The following is a 22295-nucleotide window of genomic DNA, read 5'->3' as shown; positions in this document are numbered from 1 at the left end:
CACTATCTAAGTAGCTATTTCCTGTTAAAATCCTAGGGTGCATCCCATCAAGTTTAGAGGACCTATCAGCTTTTAGTTTCCCTAGGACTTTTTCTCTCATGATAGTTATTGTATTCATTTACTCATCCCCCTTTTGCCCCTTGATTATTTTGTAACTTTCAAATGCTGTTAATATCTATAGAAAACTGATGTAAACCATTTATTCAACTCTTCTGCCATTTCCTCTTTCCCCCCATTATTTCCCCAGCGATGATCTCAAAGGGTCTTGTGTTCACTTGGGGCCCCCCTCTTCCTTTTTATAGATTTAACGAGTCTCATGCTAATATTATTTGCACATTTAGCCTCAAAGTTTATTGGTCATCTTTTGATTTTTTTTTAAACTATGCTCATCCTTTGTCTTGCTACTAATCTTTGCTACATTGTATGTTTTTGCTTTTAATTTGACGCTATTCTTATGGACCAGTCCAGACACCATCAAAATATTGTAAGGAGGTAGCCTAGACCCTAACTTGTATATTTCCTTAAAGGTAAGTGTAAGGTGCTATGTTCTAGACGTGATTCGATTGGTCCACCACTAGGCTTTAGTCAAAACTCACTATTACAACGCAGTTAAAAGCAAACAAAGAAGATAAGTTGACATATCTTCAACTCTGTTGAAATACTAAACAAGATACAGTGTTATTTAACCACTAATCATCAACTGTTTCCATATCATTAGAATTCCATGAATGCACCCTTTGGGAAAAATTCAATTTAGTAAAACAGTTATGGCTCTCGGGCTGTCTCTCTCCAGTACAGAAGGCAAAAAGAGTCTGTCCTTTTTGGTTTTTAAGAGGAAGCCACGCTGTCGAAGACTCTAGCAGCTGGGACCTTGACTTTTTATTTCAGCAATCAGTGAGCAACCTTCTAACGAACTGAAAGCAAAACCAAAAGCCTTTATAGGTCTGTGTGTGTCCTGACCCTACCCACTCATGACTCTTCTGTGTCTAGATTTAAAAAAACAAAAAGGGAGAACTCAGAAGCTACTTACCAACTGCTTGTCTGAAGGAAACATTCCAACAACACCATGCAAAACTTCTCTGCAAGAGAAACAGCATGGAACTTAAAAGGCACAGTCTCATCACACTATCCTAAACTTCTATGGCCTGATTGGCATATTCCAGACTGAGAATCCTCCTTTCGCACTGGGATATGTTTTTGCTTTGAGCCTTGAACTATTTTCTTAAACATATGCCATTGTTCCTGAGAAGCCTTTGCCTCTTTTCACAGTCCAATCCAGTTAAGTTCCGCCATCATTTCATTGTAATTACTATTCTTTAAGTTTAGGACAATTCTTTTTTCCTGACCCAAGTTTCTCCCCCTCAGACTGAATGCTAAATGCTCCTGTGTCATAGTCACTGTTTTCTAAGTGATGTTGCACTCAGATCATTTATTAAACCTGCTTCATTTCACACCATCAGATCCAAAGCAGCTTGATCACTAGCTAGATTCTCAATATGTTGTTCTGGGAAGGTAGCTTGTATGAATTCTTTGTTGTGGCTATCTCCATCATTTTCCCAATTTACAGAGGATCCTTGATTATCCAAAGGACACGGGTGGGGAGTATTTAATTCAGTTAATTGAATTCTGGATAGTTAAATGCAGGGTAATATTGTTTAGCCAAGCATCAGGACCTCGCGATCTTGTCGGATAATCTGATATTCGGATAGTTGAATGCCGGATAATCGAGGTTCCTCTGTGTATGAAAGTTAAAGTCAGCCACGATGCATGGACCGTCCTTTATTCAAGTCCTTATTATCTCCTGATTTATTCTCTGCTGCCATGTAACTATTGTGAAGGGGACTGTAAACAACTCCATACAGTGTAATTTACCCTTGTTATTTCTTGCCTCTGCCCATCTTCAGATCCAAGATCATTTCTTGCTGTTGTATTTATCCCATCCCATACTAACGCAATTGCTTCACCCTCCTTTTCTCCCTGCTCATCCTTTCAAAGTTATATACCCCTAAATATTTCAATTAGCTTTGATCTCTTCGTAGCCATATCTCCACTTTGGCTATAATACCATAACCATTAACTTTGATTTGTGCCATTAATTCATTTATTTCATTCCAAATACTGCAGATGTGAAGAACTGAATAATTCCACAATGTCTCCTCCCCCATTGACCCATTTGTTGCATTTTTCCCAACTTTGTATACTCTATCCCTTCATCTCCAATTCTTGGTATTGTTATCCAAATACATGCCCTGAAAGGTTATTTCCTTTCGCTTTGTAAATCTACATTTCCCTCCTCCGCCCCATCCCCAATTAGTTAAGAGCCGTCTCTCCAGCCATATTTGTCTAATTCACCAAGGACACTGGATCCAGCATAGTACCACCTGCACAGCTCGCTTCTATGCAAAAATGGATGACAGTGTCCCTTGAACTGGATCCCCATCAGGTTCCAATTTGACCTGCTACTGAAGTGCTGAACACAGGTACTTTCATTCAGGAGGTTGTGGTTTCAAACAAAGTGAGCAAATTGTGAAGGTATGCTCTCTTGCAAAAACTTTTATTTAGGAAGGACAGTTCAGGTATTGCGCTTGTGTGTTGGGCTCATCCTTCTGCAGATTGACCTGCATTAGTTCTTAGTCTGGTATTGTTTCAATTCTACAAATTTCATATTTTCTTTATTCATGGTCCTTCCATTTCCATACCCACGTCCAGCCTGATGGCCCTGATATCTGCTAAAAATGTGTTACTGGAAAAGTGCAGCAGGTCAGGCAGCATCCAAGAAACAGGAAATTCGACGTTTCGGGCATAATTTTCATTGTTTTACCTTCAAGGCTGTATGTGCAATATCTTAGGCCCTAAGATCTGATATTATCCCATAATCCTCTTTATTTCTCCTCCCCTCACCAAACCCCTCCAAAAGAAATTCTTAATATCTACCTCCTCATTTGTCTTCATGTCAACTCATCTGGCTTGGTGTTCAGTTTTTTGTTTGATAAATCTCCTAAGTCCACCATGGGACATTCTGCTAACTTAAACACACTGTATAAATGTTTTGGTTTAACATTTTCAGGAAATGGCCCAAATATAATAAAATCCACGAAATGTAAAAGTTAAACTCATATTAAAGTTGCTTCTGTACTAATTTGAGATTAAGAATTTAATCATTCTTTCTGCATAGAAAGAGAAACCATGCCTTCAGTGCCTTCCTCGATGGTGCCTTCAGTAATGAATACATTCTCAGTGAAAGAGGGGCGAACTAGTATGCAGCTGAGTCCCTCAGTGAGTCCAGTGCTGTCACCTCCAGAGCCTGTGGAAACACAATTTCAACCTCAACAACAGCCTGTTAATCTGCCACCATTCAAACCTCAACCTCTGCCTCAGTTCAGACAACATCTAACGGTGGTAAGTCTCTCCATAAATCTGCTAAGGCTAGAATAATAATATTAAAATAATACAGCAAGATTCTTGCATGAATCCTGTTAATCAGAATTTTCTGGTCAAGCTTCAAACATGCTTGTCAAAGTCTTGAGCTTTCATGTTTTCAGAACAGAAAATGGCCATTTAATCCAATTAGATCTCAATGTCAATTTTTCATCACTTCTTTCAATTGTCGCTTTACTGAGGGATACTGTATTTCTTGAAACTCATTTGTTCTGACTGTTGTAATTGCTTTACGTGGAGACATATTTCATAAACAACAATGGAAATTGCTGAAAAAACTGGCAGCATCTGTGGAGATGAATACCAAGTTAACGTTTTGAGTCAAGTGACCCTTTTTTTAGATTTGAAACATTGATTCTGCTTACTCTTCACAAATGCTGCCAGAGCTGAGTTTTCCCAGCAATTTCTGTTTTAGTTTCTGATTTCCAGTATCCACAATTCTTTGAGACGTATTTCATGTTTACAATTGGTGTATCATTGCTCTGTTTGAAATCCCTCCTTAATCTTAAATTATCTTGAATGTTCTTGAATTCATTAATTTGTTTCAATCAATTCTTGTTGCAGCCTTCATAGTTTTGATAATTATTGTTACTTCTGGTTATCTAATCTTGTTCAATGACTCAAGAGTCCCGAGTTATGATATCCTTGTGGTTGGCTTAAATCAATGTACAGGGATGTATATGCCAACAGATTTAAAAATAAAAATCTTATTAAATATTCCTCATAGCTAGAGGATCAAGCTCCACCTCGACCACCTCTCCCTCACATGTATAGCCCTGATGATGAACCACCAGCCGTGCCACCTCTTCCAAAAGATGCTACAGTCATCAGGCATACATCAGTCAGGGGACTGAAACGCCAATCTGATGAAAGGAAGAGAGACCGGGAGTTTGGCCAATACTTGAATGGAGATTACAAAGTAAGCAAATGAAGTGAAACTTTCCACTGATAGCAGGAGGATAACTATTAGCATTCTATGAAGGTATATGGTGAAAACCAAAGTTTTATTTTCCTCAATGGCTTTTTTAAACAATCTGCGTGTACAAGACAGAGTTTTAAAAATTTAGCCAATTCAAAACGAAATTTGGTTGTTTGAAGAGAGTGTAGTTTTCGCACTTTGCAAAGCAATTATGGATCAGAAATGCAATGTGACCCTTGTGCATTCATTCTTCTAAAACAGCCCTAACATTCTGCCACTTCTGCATCTAGCTGTTCATGAAATGGCTCAGGCTTTTCAATTCCAATGCGTTGTCTGGAAGTCATTTCACGTGTTGTTTACTCTTCTTGTTTTGCAAACCTTCCTGACCATCCATTTTGCTTTCTAAACAGCTAAATTTTGTTTCCCTTCCTGCAGCTTGATTTAGAGTAATATTCCATATTATTTCTTCCCTTCATTTAACTTTCCTATGTATAAAGTCACCTCCCTGGAGCATGTTTCCCGGCTGAAATGCTAAATTGCTGCCAGTAGGATCATTGATTTGCGATCAATTTAGTAACCAGTTACTCGAGATCTGTTTAACTGGTCCATTTTACAGATTAATCAAATAGTATTACGGATTGTGTAAAAGGATCTATTTGGATGTCATCTGTCAACTGATTATTAATATCATTTATAATCTGTTTATAGTAAAAATGATTGTGGACAAACTCTGCCTCAATTCTGACATGTTAAATTTATTACTTTGTTTCAGGCTGAACTGCGTACTTACATGAGTGAACCTGAACTCATATCACTTGGGAATGGCCTCAACAGGTCCACAGCTGGAGCCTTTGGCCTAGACAATGGTTTGCAGACACTGCCTGGTAAAGGTATAGTAATGTTTGGACACTTAGTAAATTCAGCAGGCAGTGAAGAAAGCAAATGTTACGTTGGCCTTCATAGCAAGGGGATTTAAGCACGGAAGCAAAGATGTGTTGCTGTAATTTTGCAGAGCCTTGCTGAGACCATACCTGGAGTATTGTGTCTCTTCATCTAATGAACGATGCTCTGTTCATGGAGGCATCGCAATAAAGCTTTACTAGACTCTTTCCTGGGATGGGAGAACTGAAAAATAAAGAGAGAGTGCGTCAGTTATGACTATAAAGAAAACATAAATAGCTGGAAATTTCTGCAGGTTTGGTTGCATCTGTGGAGAGAAATCAGAGTAAATGTTTCAGGTCCAGTGACCCTTCTTCAGAACTGATGTTAGCTAGGAAAAGGTTTGTTTTCATGCAGAAAATAGGGTGTCAGGCGGGGATAAGGAGTAAATGATAAGTGGAGATAAAGCCCAAAGAGAGGAAAAAGAAACAGTTGGACAGACAAAGGAATGGATAATGGTCAGTTTAGGAGAATGAATAGCTGCTAATGGGGACAACTGGTACCTAACAATAGGTTGTGTCTCATAGTAGACCAAGTGATCTCAAGGTCTTGTATGAGGAGGTTGGGATAAACATGTGAAAGAAGGTGCTTCAAGCCCAAAAATTGTTAAACACCATATTGAATCCAGAAGTCTGTTGAGTTCCCAAATGGAAAATGAGGTGCTGTTCTTCTAGCTTGTGCTGAGCTTCGCTGGAGACTGCAGCTAGCCTGAGACAGACACATTAGCCAAGGGCCAAGGTGATGTAGTGAAGTGGCAAGCAACTGGAAACTCAGAGTCTTTCTCGAGGACAGAACGCAGACGTTCTGCGAAACAGTCACCCAGTCTATGTTTCATTTCCCCAATGTAGAGGAGACCACATTGTAAGCAGTGAATGCAGTCACCTAGATTGAATGAAGTGCAGGTAAAGTTCTACTTCATCTGGAAAGTGTGTTTGAGCTCTTGGATACTGAGGGGGGAGGAGTTCAATAGGCACAGGTTACACCTTCTACAGTTGCAGGAAAAGGTGCAGTGGGGGGGATGTTGAGAGTGAAGGAGGAATGAACCAGGGTGTGCCAGAGGGAACGGAGGGAGGTATGTGTCTGGTGGTGGCATTCCACTGTAGGTGATGACTAATGATCCTCTGGATGTGGATGCTGCTGGGATAATAGGCAAGGACAAGGGTCAATTGCTGTTGTGGGAGGGGACAGCGGGGTGAAGGCTGAAGTGCGGTAGATGAGTTGGATCCAGCTGAGGGCCCTGTCAACTATGGTGTGGGGAATCCTTGATGGAAGGAGAAGATGGATATTTTGGAAGTCCCCTTGCTGAAGTTGGCCTCATCTCATTTACCCCCATCATATCTTCTCCATAAAAACTAACCTTTCCCTAACTACTGTCCGTTCCAAAGAAGGGTCACTGGACCTGAAACATTGAACTCTGGTTTCTCTCCACAGATGCTGCCAAACCTGCTCAGTATTTCCAGCATGTCCTATTTTATTTCTGAATTCCAGCACCCAGTTTTTATTTTTGTTTTTCTGGTTAAGACTAGATTCACTGGAGTGTAGAAGAATGAGGTGTTGGGTGGATTTCATAAAAGCCTATTAAGTTCTAATATAACTAGGCAGGGTAAGTGCAAGGAGGATGTTCCCAATGACTGGGGAGTCTGGAACCAAGCGTTATAGTCTAATGATACAGGGTAGGCTATTTAGGACTTAATCGAGGAGAAGTGAGCCTGTGGAATTCTCCGCTGCAGAAGGTTATTGAGGTTAATGTTTTCAAGCAGGGGCTAGATATAATTCTTAGAATGAAAGGGAGTAAAGGGTATGAGAAATAGCAGAGACAAGCGGCTAAGTTAGATGATCAGCTGAGCAGGTTAGAAGAGCCAATTAGCTTACTATTTTCTGTTTATAAATAGTCAAGAAATTTACTTCTCCTGTTCATGTTTCTCCACAGTTGAGGGATTTTGTTTCTTGCATAGCTTTGCTTTAACATGTGCCTTCCAATGCCAGTGTGTTTGTGCACATGTGAGAGCAAACAGTAGGTGTTGAAAGCCTATTCTACATCAAAAGTAATCTCAGCCAGACAGAGTATCCAACTATCTACCCTTAATGTTCAGTGACATTACCAATGCTAAGTTCTCTACTGTCAACATCCTGGAGCCTTCAATTGACCAGAAACTTAACTGGACCAATCATATAAATACTGTGACTGCAAGGGCATGTCAGAGGCTAGGAATTGCAGTAACTCCCCTGCTGATCCCTCTAGTTTCTGTTCACCATCTATAAGGCAAAAGTCAGGGTTTAATGGAATTATCGCCATTTTTGCCTGGATAAATATAGCTCAAACAGCACTAAAGAAGCTTAACACCATCCAAGATAAAGCAACCCTTTGATTGGCATCCCATTCACCACGTCAACAGTTGCTTCCACCAACATAGTGTGTCAGCAGTGTGTGCTGTTGATGAGATGCTGTTCAATAATTCATCAAGGTTCCTTTGACGGCACCTTCCAAATGTGTGACTCTGATGTTGTCCACCAAGATGATGTTTGGCATGCTTTCTTTTATTGGTCAGATCATTGAGTATAGGAGTTGGGAGGTCATTGGTTAGGCCACTTTTGGAATATTGTGTACAATTCTGGTCTCCCTCCTATCGGAAGGATCTTGTGAAACTTGAAATAGTTCAAAAAGATTTACAAGGATGCTGCTAGGGTTGGAGGGCTTGAGTTATAAGGCGAGGCTGATTGGCAGGGTCTCTTTTTCTTAGAGCATCGAAGGCTGAGGGGTGACCTTATAGAGGTTAGTAAAATAGGGTAAATGTCAAGGTCTTTTCCCTAGAATGGGGGAGTCCAGAACTAGAGGGCATAGGTTTAGGGTGAGAGGGGAAAGATTTTAAAAGGGTCCTAAGGGGCAAATTTTTCATGCAGAGGATGGTGCATGTTTGGAATGAGCTGCCAGAGGAAGTTGTGGAGGCTGGTACAATTACAACATTTAGAAGGCGTCTGGATGTTTATATGAATAGGAAATGTTTAGAGGGATATAGGCCAAGTACTGGCAAATGAGACTAGATTAAGTTAGGATATCTGGTCAGCATGGGCAAGTTGGACCAAAGGATCTATTTCTGTGCTATACATCTCTCTGACTCTATGGCAGCAGATGCATCTGCAAGCTCCCCTCCAATCCACTCACCATCCTGAGTTGTGATTATGTCATGTTCCTTCATTGTTATTAGGCGTAAATCTTGGATCTCCTCTGTGTGGGAAACAAACTAGACTGATTCAAGAAGGCAGCCCAGCATATCTTCTCCCAGATTGTTGGGAATCAACAGTCTGTCTGACTGCGACTAATATCATATGAACTCTTAAAGGCTGGTTCTCAGGCCAGTTGGTTCTATAAGATGGTTCTAAGGTTATAGTATTCTGCTGCTGCTTAGCTGAGAGCAGTTTCCTGCAAATAGACTGAAGATTAAATGTAATTTTCCTGCTTTCCGTTCCTCAGCTCGCAATGTACGTAACTAGTTGAAGTATTGTTGAAGAGTAGCATTATAAGATGTGAAAAACTGTTGTAGTGGGGGAGGTAGTGCCGACCAATGATTGCACAAGTCTGCACTTCTGTGCTACAGTGAGAGTCAGACCAGAGCCCAGGTTTTTCACAAGGTGAAAATGGAAAGGTAAAATCAGCTCATATCACAACCATAGTTGCTAGTAGTTTCTGGGTTCACAAAGTAACATTGGCAGACCTAGATCCTCAGTATGCCATCACAGCAATGCCTGGCACATGCCAAGCGACCTTAGGAATGAATTTCACAGGGCAATATTTCAGAAGGATTCAATAGCAAGATACCCATGTAATTGCTTACAGTGGGGTGAAGTGTCATATCGGGTGTGATAATTAATAATGGGAAACAATGGTCCTTCTAAACTGCATGGCTGTGCTTGTGCATAGCTGCTGCAAGGTTCCATGCACAGTGATCAACAATGGCATGCCAATCGCTGCATTGGCATTCGGTTCTGGAATTCACTGCCATACGCAGACCTTGGAGACCTGTGGAGTCAGAAATAGAAGTCAAGGGAATGCTGGTGAGAAGGTAAGTGGTGAAGTTGACACAAGGAGTCTACAAATGGATGTAGCTCAATGAAGTGAGAGTTGAAGTGAGGGTGCAAGACCATGGCAGGTGGAAAATAATGCGGGAGGAATGGCAGGAAAATAGAGAAACTGAATGTTAGTTAAATGGGCAAAGGCTACAGGAAGCTGCAGCACATAGACTTGGGAGTCCTCATGCATAAATAAAAAAAAAGTTGGCATATTAATACAGGAAAAATACAAGAGATAAAGACAATGGATAACTTAAACTGTAACCAGTTAGGCCACAGCTGGAATACTGTGTACGGTTTTGGTCCCCTCATCTAAGAAAAACATACTGGCATTAGAATCAGTAGAGAGAAGATTCACTAGGATTATCCTGGTATAGAGTTCTGGATCTTCTGAGGTGAGCTTGTGCAATTTGGGCATGTACTCAATGGAGTTTAGAAGAATGTGAGAGGGGATCTTATTGAAAAATATAGGATTCTTACAGGGTGGGGGACTCAACAGGGTAGATTTAGACAAGTTGTTTCCTCTTGAGGGAGATCCTAGGATCAGAAGGTATCATCTGAAGAAGGGCTCACCCAGTTGAATGAAGATGAGGAATTTGTTGTAAGGAGAGTAAATCTGTGCAAATCTTTATCAGAAAAGAATGGTAAAGGCTAGGTCATTAAGTAAACTCTGAGCTGAAATAGTCACGTTTTTTTTTTGACCAATTTGGGAATCTAGGGTTATGGGGGAAAAAGCAGTAAAATGGAGTTGAGGATTATGACATCAGAAATGATCTCAGACTTGCCCTACTTCTCTTATGCTTTATGATGTTTTAAAACTTGGGTTCTTATGAATAACGTATGCAATATGCAAGAATTAGAATGTATCCTAGCTACTTAACTTTGATAGTAAGGACTGACTGCAGACGCTGGAAGTCCCGAGTCAATAAAATGTGGAGCTGGAAAGAGACAGCAGGTCAGACAGCATCTGAGAAGCAAGAAAGTCAATATTTCGGGTGAGGACCCTTCAAGACCCTGCTCGACCGATGCTATCTGACCTGCTGTCACCACCTGTTGTGCCTTTCCAGCTCACATTTTATCAAACTTATTATTTTGGTGTCTGAATTTCTTATCCGTAATAAGGAAGGCCATTTAAACTTAAATATGTCATTCTGTAATTTGAAGGTCCAGTTGGAAACTCCTTGACCCAGAAACTTTAACAAAATGACTTTAAATAGTTGTTAACTGGACTCGTCCCTTCATGAATTTTGGTCTGACTCATTAATGTTTGGTTTCTCTCTCTCAAATTGCTTATGGCTGTCTTGCCAAAATGGTTATTATTCACATGTGAGATTTGACTGAATTTTTGTGCAAGTGAAAATAATACAGGAGGCCTGAATCCAGAACACCCATCCGAAATCCTGGCCCCTCGCCATTTTGACGAGCAGGAAATGAAGATGGATTTTGATTACACGTGCTTAGGTTAACAAAGTAACTGCATGTGGTCAAGTGCAACTGACTTCATTTTCATTGTTGGATGCCCTAAATGTGACTTGTGCACTTTTGACCTAATGGGAGAATGTCTAAAATGACGGGTGTTGCTTTTGGAGAGATATTATACTCTTTTGGTAAGTAAGTAACCCAGCTGAGATCATCAAACTCATTCAAGATTGTCAGTTGAGCCTAGGTGGTTCCCAATCTGCATGATTCTACCATGGGTTCTGTGGTTTTTGAACTATTAATTTTGTTACAACATTTTGGCAGGATAGTTCTCTGTATTTGTATTATTTAGTCCTCTTTATTTGCACAAAGTTACAGAGCAAGTCATTTTCAGAAACATTAATTTCCATCTTATTATTCCCAGGATTGTCATCATCTAACTCAGGGCTACAGCAGTCATCAACCATAGCATCTTTTGTCACACTTAGGCGGAAAAATGATGAAATTAGTTCTAAGGTAAACTATCTTTTAGTTTGTTTCTAATTTGGCTTGCATTTGCATTTTCCGTTCAGTTTCGATGGTGGGCATATTAACTTTGAAGCGTTAGCTGGAGGTGTTCAGAACTATAATTATAATCTATCTTCTCCCAAACTTGAGAGATAACATTTTACATTGTCTGACACCACGGCGAGATGTTCTTAAGTACATAGATATCTTGGGTGGTGGTAGTAATTTCAATTGTTGAATTGAGAACATTACACAAGAACTTTTGTTTTTATTAGTTCACAGGTTATAGGTGTCACTGGAGAGGCATTTATTACCAATCCCTAAATGTCCAGGTTAACTGTCAACCACATTGCTATGGGTCTGACGTCACATGTAGGCCAGACCAGCTAAGGATGGCTGAAGGACATGAGTAAACCAGATGTGTTTTTCTGATAATTGTCCATGTTTAGTGGTCATTACTAGGCTATTAATTCTAGATAATTTTGGATGTAGGTTTGCTCGCTGAGCTGGAAGATTTATTTTCAGAAGTTTCGTCACCATACACGGTAACATCTTCAGTGAGCCTCCGGACGAAGCACTGTTGGCATTTCCTGCTTTCTATTTATATGTGTGGTTTTCTTGGGTTGGTGATGTCAGTTTCTGTGGAGACATCATTTCCTATGGTGATTTCATTTCCTGTTCTTTTTCTCAGGTGGAGGTAAATGGGATCCAAGTCAATGTGATTGTTGATAGAGTTCCGGTTGGAATGCAGTGCTCCTAAGAATTCTCTTGCGTGTTTCTGTTTGGCTTGTCCTAGGATGGATGTGTTGTCCCAGCCGAAGTGGATGTCCTTCCTTATCTGTATGTAAGGATACTAGTGAAAGAGGGTCATCTCGTTATAAAATTTACAAAATACCGTGCAAGAATTGTAAAAAGCACTACATTGGACATACAGGCAGAAAACTAGCCACCAAGATAGATGAACATCAACTTGCCACAAAACGACATGCCCCCCCTCTCACTCTTATCCTTTTGTACTGAAAAGGAAGGACACCAATTCAACTGGGGCAACACATCCATCCTCGGGCAAGCCAAACGGGGACATGCACGAGAATTCCTAGAACCGTGGCATTCCAACCAGAACTTAATCAACAAACACTTTGACTTGGATCACATTTACAACCCCCTGAGAAAAAGAACAAGACATTGTATCACCACAGGCAATGACATCACCGACCCAAGGAAACACAAACAAATAAATAGAAAGCAGCAAACACCAGGAGTGCTTTGTCCGGAGGCTCACTGAAGATGTTACCTAGTATGGTGATGAAATGTCTGAAAACAAACCTCCCAGCTCAGTGAGCAAACCTATATCCAGAACCTCAACCTGAGCCACAAATCTTCTCAAAACTTGCTAATTCCAGATAGCTTTTGAATTCAAATTCCACTGTCTGCCATGGCAGGATTTGAATGTGGGTCCCCAGAATATTACCAGGTCTCTAGATAACAATAGTCTTACGATAATACCTCTAGGCCATCACCTCTCCTTTATGATATTGACTGTTGTACATTTTTTCTTGATTTAATGTGCTGAAACTGAAGCATTGTGTATTCTCACTGATAACACTGAAAATTGTTTAAAGAGTGCATTAAAATGATGCAGTCCATACCCTCCCAATTTTTACGAGGTATGGATTTAAAAAGTACTTGTGCATCAAGGAACATGTTTCATTTTGAAAGCGTCTTCCTTCAATAAAAACAAATAATTATATTCGTGTTCCCACTACAATCTGTCATGTTTTCTATTTTGAAACTTGAGGAAAGAATCTGGAAATACTGAATCCAATATGGGCAGATCTTAGTGCAGCTGATTCGCCTTGGAGATTTTAGGATTGCAGCTTTCTTCTTGTAAATTCTGAGTCTGATTCTCTTGAAGATTTCTAGGAATTGACTTTGTTTTCTCCTTTGCACCAATTGATCAAACATGTTATAACGTCAAGTCACCTACTTTCTGGGGTGGCATGGTAGCTCAGTGATTAGCACTGCTGCCTCACAGCACTAGGGGCACTGGTTCAATTCCAACCTTGGGCAACTGTGTGGAGTTACACATTCTCCCCATGTCTGCGTGGGTATCCTCCAGGTGCTCCGGTTTCCCCCCTCAATCCAAAGATTGCTGGTCAGGTAAATTGGCCACATTAAATTACCCGTAGTGTTTGGTGCATTAGACATTGGTATATATAGGGTAGGGGAATGGGTCTGGGTGGTGACTCTTCCTGTGGGCTTGTTCGGCCGAAGGACCGATTTCCTTACTGTCAGGAATCTAATCTTTGAATCATTGTAATGCAAGTTTTTCAGTTGTAGTCTTCCCTAACACACACTATCTGAGCCTCAGAATCATCAACAAAACTTTCCAAGTGAAATACCAGGTAAAAAAAAACTATTGCAGTATAGGTGGTAAGTAGGAATGTGGAGTTGAGATTACTGTCAGATCAGCCATTGTCTTGTTAAATAGCAAACTGGCTTGAGAAGAAACATGGCCTACTCCTGCTCCTAATTTGTATGTTCATTTGAGTGACATTTTAGAAAAAAATAATTTGATCATTTTACTTTAAGCAATTACTTTTGCATGTTTCCAAGTCTGCAGTTCTAAGTCTGTGATTGCTAGGAACTTGAATGTTTAACAGTTTCACATGCTGCTTGGTAAGAGGATTTCTGCATGTGCTATTAGTTTTGTTGTCAGTAAATCTGCTTATTAAGAGGCTCCTGTGGTGTCAAATATGTCAAGTCATTATGATTCTATCCAGTTTTTTTTTGCCTTTCCCAACACTAGTTGCCTTCTACTACTCCTCCCTCTCTTCAAACACAATCCAACACACTAGCCCTAAGTGTGATTCTTGGGTACTGTATTTGGAGTTTGCTATACTACCTACGTTGTAACCTCTGGACAGAATATCTGTTGAGAAATATCAGGTCGTAAAAAAGTTGCTAAAGATTTCACTTACCAATCAATAATTTTAATTGATTCGAGAAAAAGGTTTGGTAAGTGAATATTATTCACCAAAATGATGACTATTTAGTTCACGATAATGGATTAATTCCTTTTGTAAAAGAAGTTTCCACAATTGTTTTGAACAATATTACAAATTGGAATTACTATAAAATCCTGGTTTATGTAAAAGATTTAACAACCTCTCACCCCTCTTTCCTCATGTTTTTCTCCTTTGTACAGGAAAGGCCAAAAAGTGCCTTGGAGCGTCTCTATGGAGAACACCAAAGAGGCAGAATGAGTGCAGAGGAACAGTTGGAACGTATGAAGAAGCATCAGAAGGCTTTGGTTCGTGAGCGAAAGAGAACGCTGAGTCTTGGAGAACGACACTCCACATCATCTCGGACCTCTTCCAGACCAGTCTCTGTTGATGCTGGCTCAGTACGTTAGTTTCTCCAGAAAGTACAATAGCAAATAAGGAATGCCATAGCTGCAAAGAATAGGATGTACTGTATATTCCTTCCATAAGAAGGATCCATCTAAATAATGGCACTGATGAGATGAACATTCTGTTCAATATAATCTGAAGGGATTATTGCAAAGTATTAGCAATTACACCATAATTAGTAAAATGACTAGCTGCTCATTTTCATCAGCTGCAAAATGTGAGGAGGTTATTTGGCATAACTGCAGGTAAGTTGGTAAGAGGACTGTGCTGTTGGAGTAGTATTTGAATGTTATCAGATGGTTTTGGATTTGGAATAATATTTCACTAGAAAAAGGGAATCATAGAATGTGCTTTCACTATAACCCAGGTAGTTAAAGCTGAGCAGTGTGAACCTTTCAAAATCTGTGGCAGGTTTTTGAACAGAAATTATTTTTTAATTAAACTGGAAAATGAAATTATTTTTGAAAACAATTTCTAAAATTTGGAATGGCCAAATATGCCATTTTGAACTTGAAAAATATTTCCTTAAACTGTACTAAGAAACATATTTGTGCTTTACTTTTGCTGAGTATCAATGTCCAAACATTTTCAACTAAACACTTTATTTCCTTTATCAAATAGTGAAGTGATTTAAGTAATTCTAGTTGTCAATGCTTATGGATCAAACAAATACATCTTTATAAATTGATAGTAAGGTTCTGTACTATTGAATTTGGATTTTCACCTGAAGTTGCTGATAAGGCTCATTGTTCCTGTAGGGATTGCTAAAGGGATTTAACAGCAATGCTGCAGTCAGTACAATCGATACGTTGCTTCCTTAGATGAAATCTTGTCAGTGAATGGAGATCCTTTACCACAACTAACCATGTGCAATTAAACCACTCATTGATGGTTAACCTAGAATTCAGCATTAGATTTGTAGTAGACTTACCAATGATATTGTACACTCTACATTTTGAGAACCCTGTATAGCTGAATCAATGCACAAGTTACCCAACTGTTGGCAACCTCTTGCCCTTTCTCATGCTTTCATCATTCAGATCTTTACTTGCTTGTCTGTAATATCTAACCAAATGATGTGTCTTTTGTGTATTACCAGGCCTCACTGTGTTTATGTGTAACAATGCATTGTGGTGCTTGAATAGTAATGCAATGCTTGCGACCCTTTTTAGGTCCTTACTCTGTGTCTATTCCTTTTTGGGTCTAAAATGTTTTAAAAAATTAATTCACTTTAGTTTGTGCTTAAGCTAAACAGCTAAATGGCAGTTAACAAGTTACTGAATATTTCTAACATCCTTAGTAGGTAGAAAATTTTTAATGAGTGGCACTGTTCATATTAAGTGCCCATGCATCCCTGCTTCAGTTGGCTTTTAATCTAGCTAAATTGTAATGGATTAGTATAACACATTGATAAATTGTTAGGTGCAAATTGTTCCATTACCATGGGTTATTTTAAATTTAGAAAAAGTCTGAATTCATAATTTTCAATTATATTTCGAAGTAGCAGCTTTCAGTTATCAGCAGCAATTTAGACACTTTTGAAGACTGCCTGTTTAATGGATAGTGTTCAGCAGATGTTGGCACTAGGTACAAAATCACTGCCTATCTCTGGAATGAATCCCCAGTTGAACCCAACATCTGGAGAGGTCAAGAATGGGACAAACAAAAATCCACTTGGAACCAAATTGTGAAACAAATAATTTCATTGCCTTGAGTGTGTTTTGCAGAAGTGCCCTTATTTAGTAAATTTATTGTCTGCACTTTTAACAAATGATCTTGTACATACATTTTCTGGTTTCCTAACATTTGTGTTAGTTTTCTTTTCACGTAAAGAATAACCAGATCCAACATGTATACTGTAAAATTCCATGTGTAGGCTGCCTCTCATTATTGGATTATTACATCTAACTAGAAAGGTACCATCTGTATACTAGTGCCAGTATTTTTTTTTGAAAGAAGTCTGCAATTTTTAACCAAAATAACCACTATAAATGTAGGATGCAATTTGTACATGGATATGATTTGTTATCTGGATTTTACGGTAGCTGATTAGCAAATGATACAACATAGTTGTGAAATATAGGTGCTACTTATTTGTTACCTAATTATTGTTTCTCGCATCAAATGTAGTTTCATATTACATAAAAAGCAAATAAATCTGATAATTAAGATATTAATCAGTGATGGATTTTCCTCATCATTATGACTAATCTGTGTAAATGTATTTTTATGTACTGTTGATTAATTCCATCACACTGAGGCCTGGTTCTAGGTACAAACTGTTCATCTCTTAATGCCTTCTTGCACAAACACACACACATGCACACAAACAAATGAAATAGAAATGGAAAACTTGCATGTGAGGGTAGCATTCTTACAATGGAAAGGATCATCTTGTGGCTTCGTGCATCTAAAAACTAAACAAGATACATGAATGTATTCTGTCTCAGAATGATTGAAAGTTTATATGGCCTTGGAACAAAGTGGTGAAATTTCTTTTCTTTACTTCACTTTTCCTTATTTATGTCACATTTTGGTACTTGTGCATTTTCAATTCAGTTACAAGGAGTGATTGAACTATTTGCTGAACATGAGCAAAATGGTGGTGTTGGTGACCACCACAATGATGTTTAAATATGGCTTTAAGTCATTAGTTGTCTGTGCTTTTGAGAATGTTCTATAGCTATGCTCTGAAAAAAGTCTACAATTATTTTTATGAGTTTAGTACTTTGTGTATATTTTGTACACAACTGGTTAGTTTTAAAAGAGGAAAGGTATGTTTTATGCTGTAACTGAAGGACTTCATTTGTTGTACAAGCATGTCGTGTAGTTTGTATCTTCAAAATAATTAGTTGGGCTCCAAAATTAGATATAGTTTCACTGAATTTACTACATTTCTATGCAGTCAAAGTGTACTCAGATTTACTAAAAGCTGTTGTTAGCTTGTCTGAATCATTATTTTTACAATGCAAGTTCCTTAGAGCACAGCATTTTGAATGTGAAAGAAGATTTTTAATATACATCGTGTTGCAAAAGGCATTGAGATGGTCAACATTTATTGCCTGGTTCTAATTTTCCTTCAGAAGATGATGATGATGCGATGTTGTTTGGTAGAAATTTTGACCCAGTAACAATGAAGAAATAGAGAAATATTTCCACTTCTCGATAGTATGCGTTAAAGGGAGAATTGCAGATGGTGGGGTTCGCATATGCTGCTGCCCTAGTTGTTCTGAACAGTGTAGCTCCTGTGTTTTTATTTTCATGATGCAGTTGAAGAAACTTTGCTGAGTTGCTGCTGTTATTCTAGGTTGCAGTCTGCAGCCATGGTGTGCTGGTACGCGATGGAATGAATGTTTGTAATGAATGGGATATTCACTAATCAGGCTGTTTTTTTTACTAGATGCTCAAGATGCGCTCATTGAGGCAAGTGAAGAGTTAATCTATAATATTCGTGACTTATGCCCTTTTAAATAATGGAAAGACTTTAGGAGCCTGTTTCTGATCTGCTCCTGTCACTATATGTTTATGTTGGTGGTCAAGTTAAATTTCTCATTAAAGATAAAAGCAAGGATATTAGATGTTAGAAATCTCATTGAATGCTCTAGGAAGTTGCTCATTGCCTGATAATTCTATGATATAACTGTTACTTACTGCTTGAGAATGTTTGCCATGTCTTGCTGTACGCAAGTATAGATTATTTCATCATCATATAGCAATTGTAAATGAAACTGAACATTTCCACTCTTGGTCTTATTATAAAAGGAATGTCAATGCAGTTGAACATAGTTGAGTCTATAACACTACAACAATATTTTAAGGTTCTTTTGTTGCAGTGGTAGTCTCCCTACCTCTCAGTCAGGATGCCCATGTTCAAGTCCCACCTGCTCCAGAGGTGTGTCATGACATCTCTGAGCAGTTTAATTAGAAAATATCTACAGTGCTATCTTGAGGCTGACCACCAATTGCTTTTCACTAGCTATGACTCTGGGCAACACAGAATTTTCTACCTAATTTCCGATCAGTTCACCTTTTAATGCTGCCTTGATGTAAGGGGCAGAAACTTGACCTCACCTGTTGAAGTCCAGCTCTCGTCAACATTTGGGCCAAGCCTTGGAGCTGAATAGTGCCGAAAGGAAAAACAGAAACTGAGCATTGGGAAGCAAGCTATTGGTGAGTGAGTATCACCCAACTACATTGGAACAACTTGGCACAGGGTGCAATTCGTTCAGGAAAATCCATATGTAGTGCCACACCTGAGATTTTTGCGACTAATAGCCTTTTCTGTTCCTCTGTGCTCAGTCTCTTCTTGATATCATGTTGATTAAATCGAGTTAACTGAAAGCTGACACCTTTGGTGATCTTCTACACATGATAAATAATTGATTGGCTGCTCCATCCCTATGTTTTCCTTCTGTAATAGTGCGCTATCATCAATGTCACTGGCATCAATAGTCAATTTAAATGGCTTTGCACGATTCACTGCTCACGTGAGCCATCTCCTGTGGATTCAGTCTGTAGAAATGTTGGCTTATTGGTGATACATCCCCAATATTAATATCATGTATAGTCACAAAGATGTTTCTCCTGATCTGTTTACACAAATTGTTTCATGATTCAGTAACAGCTTTCATAAGTGACTTGAGTAGTTTTCTGGGAGGTGACATAATATTCCATCAAACTGGTCAAGCACCTGTGATTCAGTTTGATTACTTGAGTGAAACTTGAAAGTTTTCAAATTCTGATTTGATCTTGAATCGTTCTGATATTTTTATTTTACTCCCTAACTACTTATTTAACATTGGGAAATCTACTTCTTGCCTAGCTATTCTCCCTGTCCATTGAATTATTTTAACTCATTAATTTGACACATTCTCCTTTTTTTCCTCCTATCCGGAATGCTCACTGTATAACTAACATAATTGTGTTTCTTTTTGCTATGATGGGATCTATTGAATATCTCTTTTAGAGGATCCCCAGAGATGTCTAATACCTTAACTCAGTTGGAAAAATTCCAAGCATTTGTCCTTTTTATCAGCTCTAATTTTAATTATTGAGCAAATACTTTCAGGCCAACACTGATGCTTTGGTTAATTTTTCTTAGAAATTTGACCTAGGTCGGAAGTGTGTGTTGGTTTATAAGCTTTATTAATTTATGGGGCCCTCTCACCTCATGCTTATCTGTCAGTTCAAAAGGATTGGAAACTATAGACTCATTAGGGTATCCAAAATGGCAAACAATAACAAGGGAATTATTTTATTCCAAGCATTCCTGATCACAAGCTCTAATCATTTTCTTTACAATTTTATTCCAACTTTCCAATACTTCTTGAGATGGTGGATGATGAGCTTTAAATTGTTTTATTCTCAAATTTTGAATATTTGGGAAAAATGTGCATCTTTATCTGATGGTGTTTTGTGCAGCAATCCATATCCCTTCTATGTAGCTTTTGCCTGAAATTTCTCAAAGGTGGTACTATGAGGAAATATTGTTGAAACATTCATGATTATTAAAAGTTACAGTTTCCAACTTATGCTTTTAGCTAAGATTCCTGCACAATTCACTAAAATTCTGCTAACTTTATTTTTGTTCAAAGCTGGTTTTCCAATTAAAGATGCAAAGTTAATTGAAAATTGGGGTTTACCACTACCTGACGCACATGATTGTCTGACAAAACCTAACTGCATTATTATGTAATCATGGCAAATAAAAATGGTGTTTGGCATTTTAGCCTTCATTTCCTCATACCTAAGCGACCTGCCACTGGAATATTGTGGAGATACTGAGATGGAAGCTACTGCTGATGGACTACTGCTGAGAGACTGATGAAGGGCTTTTGCCCGAAACGTCGTTTTTCCTACTCCTCTGATGCTGCCTGACCTGCTGTGCTTTTCTAGCACCACTCTAATCTTGACTCTAATCTCCAGCATCTGCAGTACCCATCTCCGCCGACTGCTAAGAGCCTGTCCATTCCACATTGCTTGATATTTGAGGTGGTCTTCAATTCCAGATTAAAGCATTGCTGTTTTAATAATAACCTGCAGGTATTGGTTCTGTTTAAATCTGGGTTTGATGCAACTCTCAACTCAAGGTCCATCTGTTGCATTTCTGGTCAAGAAGATGAGGTTCAATGTGTCAAGTCTAATGCTCTTTATCATCATCCTTTTTAAGTTTTTGAAAATAGTGTCAGAGAAAAGAGTTTTCTTATCATCTTTGTATATAATCTTTGTCTAATGTTATGGACTTGAGATCTTGTCACAACATAATCATGAAATAATCTTGTTTCTTTTACTTCCATGGCTGGTCCCACGCCATCACCAAGGCCAGTATTTTTGAACCAGCCCAGTTGTTACTCAAGAAAAATCTGTTCTTAAGGGATTGTTTGCATTACTCCAACTTATCCACTTATTAACTCACTCTTTTTAGCCTGACTGTATAATCTGACTGGTTTGTGACTCCAGTGTTTACTTCCAATTTAATATATTAAAACTTTTTAACTCCTCTGGAAGACACATTATGATCAGTTAAGATCAGTGACAGACTTGCTCTTGTATTTCTCATATCTTTGAAATTTTATTTTCATGATTTTGAAGCAAAATACTCCAGTGACCTGATTGTCTTCAGCAATAATAGAGGAAGAACTTGCTGCTGACCCATCCTCCCCTTCTTATTGGATTCTGAAGGAACACACACCTATACAGCTGCTATCGTTTTAATACTTGTTTCCTTTCCTGATGTACACTTTTCTAAGTATTTTGTGAGCAATAAATCTTCATTTAACTTCAAGCAATTAGTTTTCTAATTAGCTTATTAGAATGCAAACGTGTTATTTTCTTTGTCACTTTTAGGTCCTAGTCTTTCTCCTTTGTTATTTTGATGTCCTTCTGTTTTCTATAAAACTGTGACCTTGTTCATTCCCTTGTGCTGTTATTTTTTTTCTAATTTCAGTAATTGAAGCCACTGATCTCCCTCCATTTAATTCTAAATACTCTATGCTTCTTCTCATCATGAGATCCTACCTTTTGATTTTTACTTTGAAAATATCCACTAACTCTTTCCGTTTAACCCTGATCTTCTGACAGATGTAAGTAATTGAATCTTTTTATTCCACATGAACAGAAATCTGCATTTCTTCCCGATGAAAAGATAGTATCGCCCCTTTGAGGCAAAATAATCCTAGGCTGAGAGGCAATTAAGGTTAGAATACAGATTTGAAAAAAGAGGGTGCATGATCAGATGTATCTTAGATCTTTCCAGTTTTATTTGTTTCTTAATTTCCTCGCTCATGGACAGCAAACTATTTTGCTTATCTTGCTGAAAGTACACATCTGAAGATTTTCCCTTTCAAGATTATTGCAGTTGTACCATGTGAAATTGAGTTATAATCCAAAAGAATGGCAGTTGTGCTTTATTTGTAAATGGTTGTCATGTATAAAATTTACATCAGTCTCCTCTTATCTTCTGATTTTTCATCTCGGTAACAAAAATACAATGGAATTTCCACAGGGAGATTGTAAAAATGTCACCCAAAATGAACACAGCAAATCTCTTACAGTAACAAACAAACAAAAAGCAGACACTCAGCAGGTCTGGC

The 22295-nt window shown here is 38.5% G+C and overlaps 1 protein-coding gene across 4 annotated transcripts in view; it reads left to right on the top strand.

Annotated features, from left to right (window-relative positions):
* LOC132824443 (pleckstrin homology domain-containing family A member 7-like) overlaps positions 1 to 22295 on the top strand; it is a 459010-nt gene that overhangs the window by 403233 nt on the left and 33482 nt on the right. For 3 of the 4 annotated variants that reach the window (XM_060838944.1, XM_060838943.1, XM_060838946.1), the window contains exons 19-23: positions 3176 to 3399; positions 4166 to 4357; positions 5130 to 5247; positions 11208 to 11299; positions 14499 to 14696. In XM_060838944.1, the coding sequence (XP_060694927.1) occupies positions 3176 to 3399; positions 4166 to 4357; positions 5130 to 5247; positions 11208 to 11299; positions 14499 to 14696 (824 nt within the window). Of the gene's footprint in view, positions 1 to 3175; positions 3400 to 4165; positions 4358 to 5129; positions 5248 to 11207; positions 11300 to 14498; positions 14697 to 18103; positions 18155 to 22295 lie in introns of those variants that run through there. The other variant, XM_060838945.1, reaches the window with a different exon arrangement.

Source organism: Hemiscyllium ocellatum, chromosome 18 (assembly GCF_020745735.1).
Source record: "Hemiscyllium ocellatum isolate sHemOce1 chromosome 18, sHemOce1.pat.X.cur, whole genome shotgun sequence".
In the NCBI taxonomy this organism is placed as follows: domain Eukaryota; kingdom Metazoa; phylum Chordata; class Chondrichthyes; order Orectolobiformes; family Hemiscylliidae; genus Hemiscyllium; species Hemiscyllium ocellatum.
This window is presented reverse-complemented; position numbering and strand designations above follow the sequence as displayed.